The sequence below is a fragment of the Lepisosteus oculatus genome, chromosome 29 (assembly GCF_040954835.1).
Source record: "Lepisosteus oculatus isolate fLepOcu1 chromosome 29, fLepOcu1.hap2, whole genome shotgun sequence".
Classification (NCBI taxonomy): Eukaryota; Metazoa; Chordata; class Actinopteri; order Semionotiformes; family Lepisosteidae; genus Lepisosteus; species Lepisosteus oculatus.
In genome coordinates, this window is record NC_090724.1 from 8620968 (window position 1) to 8634011 (window position 13044).

Consider the following 13044-nt stretch of genomic DNA (forward strand, 5'->3'; position numbering starts at 1 on the left):
TTCGGTGTTTTTGAGTCTTCCTGAAAATGTGTGGTGTTTTCCAAATTAAGCCCCAAATCTGTTCACAATTATTGCTGGCTTTTTTATGGTATAGGTTTTCACTGTCCTGAGTTCTCTGTAGTCATTTTAGTAAGCTTTATTAGCCAGCTGTAAATTTTCATGCAATTAAGTAATGGATTGGAGGTTTCTTTTTTTGCTAGGTGGCTATGAAGGCTCCGTCAGTGGTGCCCAACCAGTCAATTGCACTAGTGCTTGCTAGTCGATCGATCACAAGAAATAAAAATTAAATGGGCTATTTGACTTTTTACTGTTTTTTGATAGCCTTAATTTATTCAGATCTGTGCATGTGATGTCATACATTTTACTGCCCTTGTGAGTTTAACCCTTGTCAAATGGGTTGTAAAAGTCTCTTCCCTGAGTGCTGGCTGACACTGGGGGGGCTACAGGAGCTTTGTAAATAGTGTTGTGTGTGTGCTCCCCATGAACGGTCTCTTGGTAATTGCTGCATGAACCCCACATTCGCTACAGTGCATAGTGGAGTGAAACAGACCGGCTGTGACAAATTCACCAGAAGCTTGAAAGTTTGACTGCCTATTTGATAGTTGCAGTGTTTGAGTGGAGACGAAGCAGAGACTGAAAATGTGCCGTTACCACAAGGAATGGGAGCATGATTATTTTTTGTACTTTTGCATTCTCTCCTGAGAAGGGGGGAATATAGAACATCTTAAAACTGCACACGAAACATGTGGACTTCCCCTCTAAAAGTGAGTTACGGAAAAGTGGGGAAAATTTAAATCTCAACTAGCAGCAGCCAGTTTTCACGAGGCCTGACCCAAGAGGGAGAGTGCCAATCACTGCATTGTTCCGAGAGAACCACGTCCTGACAGCAGTCATTCAGGGGTTGAGAAGTGACATGTTTGCTGAGGCTGCTGACTTGCTGTTTGGAGCTTTAAAAAAACATTTCTGGCCAGGTTCAGACAGCCGCTGCCTTAAATCAGGGTTTCTTAAGTTTAAAGATGGTGAATATGCCCAATTAGAGGATGACCAGTGGTTTCTTGATTTAACATTCCTCACAGAGTTGACTGACTGAGCTGGATTTCAAGCTGCAGGGACATAAAAATGTATTTGACATGATCAGTGTCAATATACTAAAAAACAATTACAAGTGTTCTCAAGCTTCTCAGTGCCAATGCTCACATTGAGAGGATCTTTTTTTTCTGAAAATGGGGAAAATTGCTCATTCACTGTAGCACAAGTCACTTGCATTTATTTGCTGTCACTGTAGTGATGGGTATCATTATTGTACTGATGTGCCCACAGTCTGTTTTCCCTATATCAGAGCTTCAAATTCACTTGGGTAGATTGTGCTGGACTGGCAAATGAAAAAGATCTTTTGTTAAAGGTTGGAAACCCCTGCTCTAGGTAATATGGTGGTATAAAATTCAGAAGCTCATTTGTCCCTTAATTCTGATGGAGTGCTCTTCCTGACCACTGGCACTAGGAGACGCTCCGAGGGAGCTGTTGATGATGGTGCTGCCATAAATTAAGAGACATCTTTGCAGCAGGATGCATTTTATTTGAGTGCTTTTCCCAAATCCTTATCAAGTTTTATAATAGCAGGCATACTATAGCTGAAAGAGAGGAGAAAATAAGACCACCACACCTCTATGAAAAGCTTTAGTGGAAAAATAAACATTTAAAGTAACTCCAGAGCCAGTTACCCATTAAAGAGTTAAACTTAAGTTCACCAATCTGATGATTTTCTCTAAGGCTCTTTAATTGCCCTTCCAGGTGTCAAACTTGATATAAACGGTCCTGCTGGATCAAGATGTGCTAGCTCTGTTTGCAAGAGGGCTTTGATGAGCCCACCACTGCCGATCGGCTGAGGTTTTATTCCACTTGAACTGCACGTCCTTAAATGTTGAGCAAGGTTGAGCTTGGGACCCTTCTAAACAGTGTGGTTGCTCATGGGAGCAGAGAGGGAGGCAGAGGATCTGGAGGGTGGATCTTGGAGGGGGCTAACTCCAGAGGAGCTGATTCACAGGGTGCACACCTGTACACACTTTCCCCAGGACCAGGTGGGTGCAGGGTTCAGGTGCGGTCTCTGGGCTGCAGTGAAGAATCGGTTCTGGCGGTCTTTCTCCTTGGCTTCACGCCGGGTGAACTCCCCAGGTCCTCCGCCCCCTAGTGGACGTGCTGTGAGTAGCAGCCACTTGAAAGCCCTGGATACCTCTGCCTTCCCAGCGGGACCTGGGGCAAAATGTAAGATATAGCCGCCGATTGTTGTGGGGGTTCTGAGGGGCAGAGCCGGTCCTTTGTCCTGAATCCCGAATGCTCTTTGTTCTTCACGATCGTCCTGTGCCTGAGTGAGAGGTTAATGAAAAGTCACTTTACTTAGCTTGACTTTTTTATTTTTGGCAGTCTGTGCCTATTAGAATAATTGCTAACACTTCTATAGCGCGATTCTGGACACTCCACTCAAAGGGCGTTACAGGTCATGGGGATCCCCTCCACCACCACCAATGTGTAGCTCCACCTGGATGATGCGCCAGTCCTCTCCCCACACACCAGCTCTCAGTGGGGAGGAGAGCAGAGTGATGAAGCCAGTTCAGAGATGGGGATTATCAGGAGGCCATGATTGGTAAAGGCCAGGGGGAAATTTGGCCAGGACACTGGAGTTACACCCCTACTCTTTTTGAGAAACACCCTGGGATTCTTAATGACCACAGAGAGTCAGGACCTCGGTTTTACGTCTCATCCGAAGGACAGTAATCCTGAGAGGTTGTCCTTATTATCCTGAGAGCCCTGAAGTATTTCAGTTGGAAACGAGAGAAGCAGCTCTTCAACCCCAGGGGGTGTCCAGCCAGCACCGGTACCGACACCGGCGGCTGCTTACTCCCCTGCGGGCAGCAGGAGCCCCAGCAGGGCGGCGCTGTAGAGCACCTCCTCAGTGCGGCAGTGAGCGAGGTAGCGCAGGCACAGGCAGTCCTCCCAGCCCAGGGGCCGGGCTCCGGGGGGCCCCCGCTCCGCCAGGCGCAGCAGCAGCAGGGCGCGCTTCGCCGCCAGCCAGCCCGGCACCAGCCGCGGGCCGGGCCGGTCCTGCTGGAACAGCTGGGCCCCCGGGCCCCAGAGCAGGAGCCGCAGGGGCCCGCTGGCGTCCACAGGGGCCGGCCCCTCGCCCTGGGGCGCCAGCAGCCGCCGCGCCAGGCGCTGCAGCCCGCCGGAGTAGGGGGACCCCTGGGGGGCGGGGGGCGGGCCCTCCCCCTGGGACGTCCCGGGAGGGGGGGCGGGCAGGTGCAGGCAGTGGTAGATGAGGAGGCCCAGCTGGAGCTCGACCGGGTCCGAATCCGGGTCCGAGGGAGGGCGCAGGTCCGAGATCAGGAGTCTGGGGGCACCGCGCCGCTCCCACAGCCTGTGTATCGACCCGTCCTCCTCTTCCTCTCCCTCTCCCGGCGCCCCCCTTCTGCGGCCCTCCTCTTCCTCCCTTCTCCCCCTGCTGCTCTCCGTGCGCCCATCTGCCCCCGGATTGCCCCCGTCCCCGTCTCTCTGGGGGGCGCCCCCCCCCCCCTCGCCGCCCCAGGCCAGCAGCAGGTGGTCCGGCCGCAGGAGCGGGGGGCCGGCCCGGTGCGCCCGCAGGTGGGCCAGCCCCTCGCTCAGCTGCAGCAGCAGCAGGCACAGGCGCCGCTCGTACACGGCGGGCCGCTGGGCGTGCAGCCCCCGGCCCCCCCGCACGAAGCCTGCCAGCGTGCCGCGAGGGACCGCCCCCTCGATGGACGCCGTGCGGCCCGCGGGCTCGAGCAGCGCCGACAGGAGCGCGGGACCTTCTGGTCTGTGAGCCGTGGGCTGGGCGTCGGCGGCCAGCGCTCCTGTCTGTGCTGCTGTTGCTGTGCTGCCCTCTGGTGGGGAGCGGGGAGGTTGCCCTGCTGTGGATGGAGAGTCTGCAGGGCTCCTTCCAGGATGCTGATTCATGTCGGCGTTAAAGCTCTTTGGCAGTGCATCTTGGGGGGGCTCCTTGAGCTGCTGCTGCTGCTGCGTGCTGCCCTCTGGTGGTGGCTGGAGAAACTGCAGCTCTGTGAACCGAGGCTCTGCCACACCTGGCTCTCCGGCCCCTTGCTGATCCACAGTGCTGCTCTCTCCCTCCGGCAGGGGCTCCATGTCTGCCTCGGCCTGCGGCTCCTCAGGCAGCGGGTCCGTTGCCCCAGCAGGGCGCTGAGGGAAGTGTGTGAAGACCCGCCTGATGTTGGCATGGGGGGGCACAGACATCAGCTCAGTCAGTTCGGCAGAGGAGCCTGGGACGGGCTTGTACACCTGCAGGGAGAGAAGCAGGCTTGCTAACAGTTCCAGTCAAGAAGCTGTTTTGGCATGACCAATGAATTTCAGTGTTGGCAAAGCAGATACACTTAAGATCTACAGACATTTATAATACAGACACAGAGACAGGCTCACTGTCTGTTCCTCAGGCTGGGACAGGAGATCACACACTGTATTATTATTATTGAGAGACAGGCTCACTGTCTGTTCCTCAGGCTGGGACAGGAGATCACACACTGTATTATTATTATTATTGAGAGACAGGCTCACTGTCTGCTCCTCAGGCTGGGACAGGAGATCACACACTGTATTATTATTATTGAGAGACAGGCTCACTGTCTGCTCCTCAGGCTGGGACAGGAGATCACACACTGTATTATTATTATTGAGAGACAGGCTCACTGTCTGCTCCTCAGGCTGGGACAGGAGATCACACACTGTATTATTATTATTGAGAGACAGGCTCACTGTCTGTTCCTCAGGCTGGGACAGGAGATCACACACTGTATTATTATTATTGAGAGACAGGCTCACTGTCTGTTCCTCAGGCTGGGACAGGAGATCACACACTGTATTATTATTATTGAGAGACAGGCTCACTGTCTGTTCCTCAGGCTGGGACAGGAGATCACACACTGTATTATTATTATTGAGAGACAGGCTCACTGTCTGCTCCTCAGGCTGGGACAGGAGATCACACACTGGGCTGCCAGTTCAACTGAGTTCCCTCCCGCCTCACCCAGTAGGGCTGGGAGCTGTTCTGAATCTTGCGGGTGTGCACACCCCTGAGTCACGTCTGCTCCCCTGTGTCACCGAATTCAGTTCCATCGCCAGTGTGAAGTTGTTAAATGTGTTGGAGGAGAGCAATGCAAATGCATGTTTATATGCCTCTGCTGTGTTCGAAAGCAGACAGAAGGGCAGTGCAGAGCATGAAAGATCAGGCATGCTTTGTGCAGGCATTCACACACACACAGCAGTGGCTCAGAACCGAGTGGCAGTTAAATTTCCCAAGACAGGATGACAGCTAAGAGGAAGTGGCTGAGAGTTTTCAACCCTGGACAGGGGCATTGCCTTATAAGGCCGAGTCCTGGGATCGGGGCTAGTCGGCCAGTCGGTTTCTTTGTTTCTCTGTCTTCTGTGGTTTTGGGATGTGCAATTGGACCCTGTGTGTGCGCTGAGGTCAATTGTGTAAAACAAACTGCTCTTTGGACCCTGTGAAGATTTGCACACGCACGGTGCCAGTGATGGTGAAAAAAAGGTATTGGCCACTCTAATCAAAGAGTGGTGGACCTACAGGAGGCCTGACCTCAGCTCAGAGTGCGAATGCAGCAGGGTGGAGGAGACAGCTGGTGTGCACCTGAGCAAGGCACTTCACCTGTGTGTGTGTGTGTGTGTGTGTGTTTGTGTGTGTGTGTGTGTGTAAAACGTCCAGCTGTGTAAATAAATGGGACCAGTAAGAGTCCCTAAATAAGACACACCTGGAAGAGAAATGGTCAGAAATGTTGAATAAATGATTCCCACTTTTTGTACGGCACAGGGCAGGTATTATCTCTGGATAATTATTTGATGGAATGCCTCGACTGCCAGGAATAGGAAAGATCTAATCATATCAGACCTGTGTGTCTGTCACTCCCTGTGTTTCTAACTAACTGTAGCCTGGAGGTTGGTACTGTGGTCAACATGGGACATGTCCCCTGTGTGGAGTCTCTCTGTTTTTTTCTTTCTTTTGTTCCACAGCTGCATTTTTTAGCATAAGTGAAAGACAGGGAGATTTATCTTAAGGAAAAGCTAAGGACACGAAAATGAAACTTAAGAAATGCAAATCTGAAACTTGGTTTCAAAACATTAACTGTTATCAGTGAAATAAGCTCTCAAGGCAAACGCAAAGATGACAGACTCATTAATACGCTCAGTTTAGAAACTCACCTTGGCTGCGAACACCTTCCCTGGTACTGTGGCACAGCGCACAGCGTAGTAAACAGCGCCCCCTATCTGACAGCGTGGTTGTCTTCCCTCACACAGAGTAAAGTCCTCAGGATGCAATGACCCCGCCTCCCTCTCATTAGACCCCGCCTCCTGTTGTCTCTCCTCCAATGGGCTGCCCACTAACTCTGCCTCCAGACGCTGTGCAGTCTCCAGGAGAAACAGTAGGTGGCGTTGCTGTATGGTCCACGAGACTTGCTCCTGGCTGGACAGGTCCTTGAAATAATAGGGGAGCACGTAGTCGGGGGTGTCAAAGTTCAGGGAGGTCAGGCTCAGAACTGGCTCTGATGGGGGACAAAGGGGGCTCGAGGGGGTGCTGTAACTACCCCGCAAGATAATGTTGCCCTTCTCGGCCTTGTTGTTTGGCCCGCAAGGGGAGGGCACAGCCGAGGGGTCACCGCGGGCCGAGCCGTCGCAGGGCTGCGGCGGGCGGGGAGGATGTGGAGACTGGCGCTGAGCAGTCATCACGGGGAGGGACCGTGCGCGGAAGAGTTTCCGTGGCAACGGCGGGGGGCGGTCCGGGGTGGCGTCGGCGCGGATCCTCTCCTGCCATTGGCTGGACGAGCCTGAGACAGACAGACAGACAGGGGAGGAGAGCGGACAGGTCAGGCTTGACTGCTGAGCTCGCTTTCCCCCCTCTCTCTGGACACAGCGCCACTCTCTGGCCTGCAGAGTTACGTGCTGATCGGCCTCACAGGCCCCCCTGCAGCGACGCCACAGTTCACCGTGTCTTCGATCAGCTCGTTAACTCATCCTGAAATGACCCGAGGGAATTTGTGCCCCAGTTTCAATTTAAAGGGAAGGTCCTGGAGTTCCTGTCTGCCACTTGCTGTTGGCTGTTCTTGTGTGTGGCAGCAGGAGGCGCTGTGGTCCCCGTCCCTCCCTCAGGCAGACTTCCCCCTCCTCTGCAGGAGAGTCTGAGCTCCGGCTGCAGCACCGCTCCGCAGAGGTGGTGGGGGGGACTCCCTCTCCTCTCCTCTCCTCTCCTCTCTCTCCTCTCCTCTCTCCTCTCCTCTCTCCTCTCTCCTCTCTCCTTTCTCCTCTCTCCTCTCCTCTCTCCTCTCTCCTCTCTCCTCTCTCCTCTCTCCTTTCTCCTCTCCTCTCTCCTCTCTCCTCTCTCCTCTCCTCTCTCCTCTCTCCTCTCTCCTTTCTCCTCTCCTCTCTCCTCTCTCCTCTCTCCTCTCCTCTCTCCTCTCTCCTTTCTACTCTCCTCTCTCCTCTCTACTCTCCTCTCTCCTTTCTCCTGTCCTCTCTCCTCTCTCCTTTCTCCTGTCCTCTCTCCTCTCTCCTCTCTCCTCTCCTCTCTCCTCTCTCCTTTCTCCTCTCTCCTCTCCTTCTTCCTCTCTCCTCTCTCCTCTCCTCTCTCCTCATCCCTCTCTCTGACCAGAAGAAACAGACACAAAGACATGCCGGGAGTTTGAAAGAGACCAAAACCAGGGATGAAATGCTTTGCTCTGTGGATTCGACTTTAAGTTTCCACCCACCAATTTTGTGCTTTCAGAGGCGTTTCTGCTTTGCTGAGGTGAGATTTTCACAGGAGCACTGAGTTCGGTTTATCGCTCACTCGCGTGAACGCACGCACTCCGAGCCAGTCTCAACGCGCAATCACGCTCTCTCGGTGTTGCGTAGTGTCTGAAGGAGAATCTACTCAAACACGAGTCTCAGTGTTGTGAAATCAGCTGACAGGAGGTTGTGTTGCTGGTTTTGCGCGGTTTCAGATTGCACAGCTCATGTACTTCACAGAGTGAGAGACTCTGCTCAGCCATACTGTATCGTGTTAGTCACACACCACAGTGAGGACACAACTGTAGGTGTGTGTGCTGGGACTCCTCTGTCTCACACATACGACTGGCACAGAATGGATCAAATCTCATTGAAAACACTCCTGATCCCTCTCAACAGCACAGTTTCTCAGTGTCATCTGTATCTATATTTGACTCAGTGTCTCTGAGTTTCTAGGGTTTACAATGTTTCTGAAACTCTCAGAACCTCAATGTCTCAGTATCTTGGTATCTCAGTCCCTGAGTGTCTCAGACTCTCAGTGTCTCAGTATCTCAGTGTCTCAGACTCTCAGTATCTCAGACTCTCAGTCCCTGAGTGTCTCAGACTTTCAGTGTCTCAGACTCTCAGTATCTCAGTCCCTGAATGTCTCAGTCCCTGAGTGTCTCAGACTCTCAGTGTCTGAGTATCTCAGTGTCTCAGACTCTCAGTGTCTCAGTATCTCAGTATCTCAGTCCCAGTAGGATTGGGAATTGGTATGATTCTGGCAGGTGTGGGAATTCTGGGATTAGATTTGTACATTTGGGGAAGAATGTTTCTCTAATCCCAGAGTATCTGTCACAGTGCAGTTGGAAGTGCATCTCTGTCTCCATTTCTCCCCGCTGGCAGTGGGAGCACAGCCTGTCCTCTCTGGGCAGCCAGGTCTGCCTGTGTCGCCCAGTTTCTATGGCCAGGCTGTGGTCACTGAGCCTGTACTTCCTCAGGGTCTGTTTCTTTTTGCTGTTACTTGTTGGTTAAATATTCGGCTAGTGTATATTGTCAGTTTAGGGTTCTGTAGCATTCCAGTTTGTTGTTTTTGTGTGTGTGTGAGAAATCGCTGCGTGATCTGTGCTGTGATGTGCTTGAGTCTGAGTTGTGGTGCTCTAGCAGTGCTGTCCTGAGGCTGGCTGGTGTCGGTGTGGCTCAGGCCAGTGAGCCTCAGGACCAGCTGGCTCAGGGGGCTCTTTGTTGGGCTCAACTCTTGGCTCAGCAGGGCCTTGTGGTGGTAGGAGTTTTGGTTGCTGTTTTTTAGGTGTAGCCAATACTTTATTACTCTCTTCTGTATGTTTATCAATAATGGGTATTGGCCTAATTCGGAGACCAGGGGCTGCAGTCCTGCCAGCTCACTGATATAGATATTGAACGGTGTTGGGCTCAGGCTGCAGCCCTGGCTCACCCCACGACCTCAGGGGAAGGATTCTGTCCTTTTGTACATTGATTGAATGATGTCGTACTCACTGTGGAAGCTGTGTGTGTGGCAGTCTGTAGGGAGGCTGGGTTCCTCACGAAGGCTGAGGGCTAGAGGAGGGGACAGGGGGCTCCTGGGGGATCCCTCTGTGTCCATATCAAGACTGGAGCTGCTGCTGGAGCCTCTAGCATAACGATTCCTGCGGATACATGGAAAGACATAGAGAGAGTCAGGGACACACAGAGAGTCAGAGACAGACCAGAGTATCAGGGACACACAGAGAGAGTCAGAGACACACAGAGAGTCAGAGACAGACCAGAGTATCAGGGACACACAGAGAGAGTCAGAGACACACAGAGAGTCAGAGACAGACCAGAGTATCAGGGACACACAGAGAGAGCCAGAGACTCTCATGTCTCAAGTCATATTAAAGTATTGGCTACACCTAAAAAACAGCAACCAAAATTCCTACCACCACAAAGCCCTGCTGAGCCAAGAGCTGAGCCCAAAACAGAGCCCCCTGAGCCAGCTGGTCCTGAGGCTCACCGACCTGAGCCACACCAACACTAACCAGCCTCAGGACAGCACTGCTAGAGCACCACAACCCAGACTCAACCACATCACAGCACAGATCAAACAGCAATATCTCACACACTGGGACACACACACAAACACAACATAAACTGGAATGCTACAGAACCTTAAACAGACAATACACACTAGCTGAATATTTGACCAAAATAAAAAATAACAAACAGAAACAGACCCTGACGAAGTACAGGCTCAGTGACCACAACCTGGCCATAGAAACTGGGCGACACAGGCAGACCTGGCTGCCCAGAGAGGACAGGCTGTGCTCCCACTGCCAGCAGGGAGAAATAGAGACAGAGGTGCACTTCCTACTGCACTGTGACAGATACTCTGGGATTAGAGAAACATTCTTCCCGAAATTCAGAAATCTAATCCCAGAGTTCCCACACCTGCCAAAACCACAACAGGTCCCAATCCTACTGGGAGAGGGAGGAGGGAACTCAGTTGATCTGGCAGCCCAGTATGTGATCTCCTGTCACAGCCTGAGGAACAGTGAGTCCGTCTCCCAATAATGCTCCAGCCGCCTACAGTATATATCAATATTATATAATATGTCTTTGTTGTAAATGTCTGTAACATGTCTGTAGATTTTATTTTACTTCTATTTTTTGTTTTGTTCTATGTTAATTTTATATTTTTATTTGCTTTGGCAACACTGATTGTACCTATCGGTCATGCTAATAAAGCACCTTGAATTGAAAATTGAAAATTGAGTCAGAGACACACAGAGAGTCAGAGACAGAAACACACAGAGAGTCAGGGACAGAGCAGAGAGTCAGGGACAGAGCAGAGAGACAGAAACACACAGAGAGTCAGGGACATACAGAGAGTCAGGGACACACTTAGAGTCAGGGACAGACACAGAGAGTCAGGGACAGACACAGAGGGTCAGAGACACACAGAGAGTCAGGAACATTTTATAGAGGGACCGACATTAGTTCTCGATAGGGTCCATAAATTTGTGCTTTTTCAATAGTTAGCTTAAAAGAGAAGTAGTAACCAAAAATAAACTAAAAATAGACATTGGCTTAGAGCAGAGTCATAGAAACAGGTAAGAGTGAAGTGTGCTGTGCAGTAAGCAGAGCACTAATCTGATGCTGTGGTCAGCTGTTTCTGTGTCAGGAAACACAAGATCCTGCAACATCAGATAAATCACATTTCAAAAACAGCAGCTGCATGTTCTTCGTTTTCTGCTTTTCGAGAGCAGAATGCGGAGAGGAATTGAGTCACGACGCACCGAGCAACAGTCTAGCTGTTGTGGGAGTCTGGAACCAGCTGCCCAGACACATCGTAGAAGCTGAGTTTTTTACAAGAAACAGTTGGATGGGATCTTTGAATCAATTAGCAACTAATGAGCAAACAGGCCAGATGGGCTGAAGATCTCCTCTAGTCTGCAGTCTCTCTTGTGTTCTGTGTTCTTACCTGTGGACCTTGGCAGGCAGGGCTGGGGGAAGGCCCTGCCTGTTTGCACTGCTCCTTGCATCCATCTGTCCAGACGCAGAGTCTCTCCTGCAGTCCCACGGGTCTTCTGTCTCTGTCCCTGGGCCTCAGCCTCAATCCCTCACGCTCCCTGTCTCCACGGCTTTTTACTGTGGTTTAGCTCATCTTGCCCCTGGCTGTATTCTCCCTCCCTCTCCTTCTCCGGTCTGTGCCTCCTCTCTCCAGGCTCTGTTTCTGTCGCTCTCCCTGGTCTGTGTCTCCTCTCTCCAGGCCCTGTCTCTGTCAATCTGCCTGGTCTGTGTCTCCTCTCTCCAGGCCCTGTCTCTGTCGCTCTGCCTAGTCTGTGTCTCCTCTCTCAAGGCCCTGTTTCTGTCGCTCTCCCAGGTCTGTGTCTCCTCTCTCCAGGCCCTGTCTATGTCGCTCTGCCTAGTCTGTGTCTCCTCTCTCTCCAGACCCTGTCTCTGTCACTCTGCCTGGTCTGTCTCTCCTCTCTCCAGGCCCTGTCTCTGTCGCTCTTCCTGGTCTGTGTCTCCTCTCTCCAGGCCCTGTTTCTGTCGCTCTCCCAGGTCTGTGTCTCCTCTCTCCAGGCCCTGTCTCTGTCGCTCTTCCTGGTCTGTGTCTCCTCTCTCCAGGCCCTGTTTCTGTCGCTCTCCCAGGTCTGTGTCTCCTCTCTCCAGGCCCTGTCTCTGTTGCTCTCCCAGGTCTGGGTCTCCTCTCTCCAGGCCCTGTTTCTGTTGCTCTCCCAGGTCTGTGCCTCCTCTCTCCAGGCCCTGTCTCTGTCAGTGTCCCTGGTCTGTGCCTCCTCTCTCCAGGCCCTGTCTCTGTCACCCTGTCCGGTGTGGCCCTGCTCTCTCGGTGCCTGTCTGTGGGAGTGTGCGCGCGAGCCTGTTCTCAGGGTGTTTCTGCACGGTTTATCGCCCTCTGCGATCTCTGAGGTTTGGGGGCTGGCACAAGCGCAGCTGTGTCTTTCTAAACCTCAGATCTGAGAGTGTGAGACACAGCGAGAGAGAGTGTTGCAACCACCTCTTTCTCTCTTCTGCTTCACGTTTCCTAACTCCCTCCCATCTCTCAGCCTCTCGTTCTGAGCCCATCTCCACCCCCCCCCTTATCTCTCTGTCCCCCAGTCTTCCCCCTTCTGTGCCACTGTCCCCCGGACACACACACTTCCTCTGTCGTCTCGCGGCCCCTCCCCAGCGGCCCTGTCCCCTCGGCCCCCCTCGCGTCGAGCCGCTGTGCTCAGAGAGGTGTGACGCAGTCTGGCGATTGCTGCGTCAGCTCAGTGTTTGCATGCGCTCAGGCTGTGCTCAGGCTGTGCTCAGGCTGTGCTCAGGCTGCGCTCAGGCTGTGCAAACAGCAGGCCTCTCCCCACGCCCTGCTGTCACTCGAGGGTGACCGGATCTTGGACGGTCATCTGTCCTGCTGAAACCTTCTCTGCAGTCGGGACACAGTGGAGTGACTCACTCCATAGTGTCTGGCAACGCTGCCACATGACAGGCCTGCCTGCAGCATGCCAATGGCCCTCTCCCTGGCTTCTGGTGCCATTCGAGGCACAGAAAACTGACGAAGTGTGGCCCTTTTCTGGCAGTGACCTAAGCTTTGAATTAAGGCCTTTTTAAAGGTGACCTGATCAGGCATTGTTCCACCCGGACCTCGTTGGGTAAAAGTGCATCTAACGAGCTTCCATGTGATTGGCAAGTTGCAATGCCTCACTGCACAAGCTGTGTCAGAGGGCTTAAAAAAATTGACATCTTTTTGTGAAAGTATATAAACTA

General features: G+C 52.5%; 1 protein-coding gene across 1 annotated transcript; it reads right to left on the reverse strand.

Moving 5' to 3' along the window:
• Positions 1 to 1555: 1555 nt before the first annotated feature.
• Positions 1556 to 12237, reverse strand: LOC107079644 (inactive tyrosine-protein kinase PEAK1-like). Its single transcript, XM_069186123.1, has 4 exons — positions 11255 to 12237; positions 9292 to 9440; positions 6238 to 6860; positions 1556 to 4308 (listed from the first exon to the last, which is right to left on the reverse strand). Exons 1-4 carry the CDS (start codon positions 11317 to 11319, stop codon positions 2893 to 2895), a joined length of 2253 nt encoding a protein of 750 aa, XP_069042224.1. The 5' UTR covers positions 11320 to 12237; the 3' UTR covers positions 1556 to 2892.
• Positions 12238 to 13044: the final 807 nt, after the last annotated feature.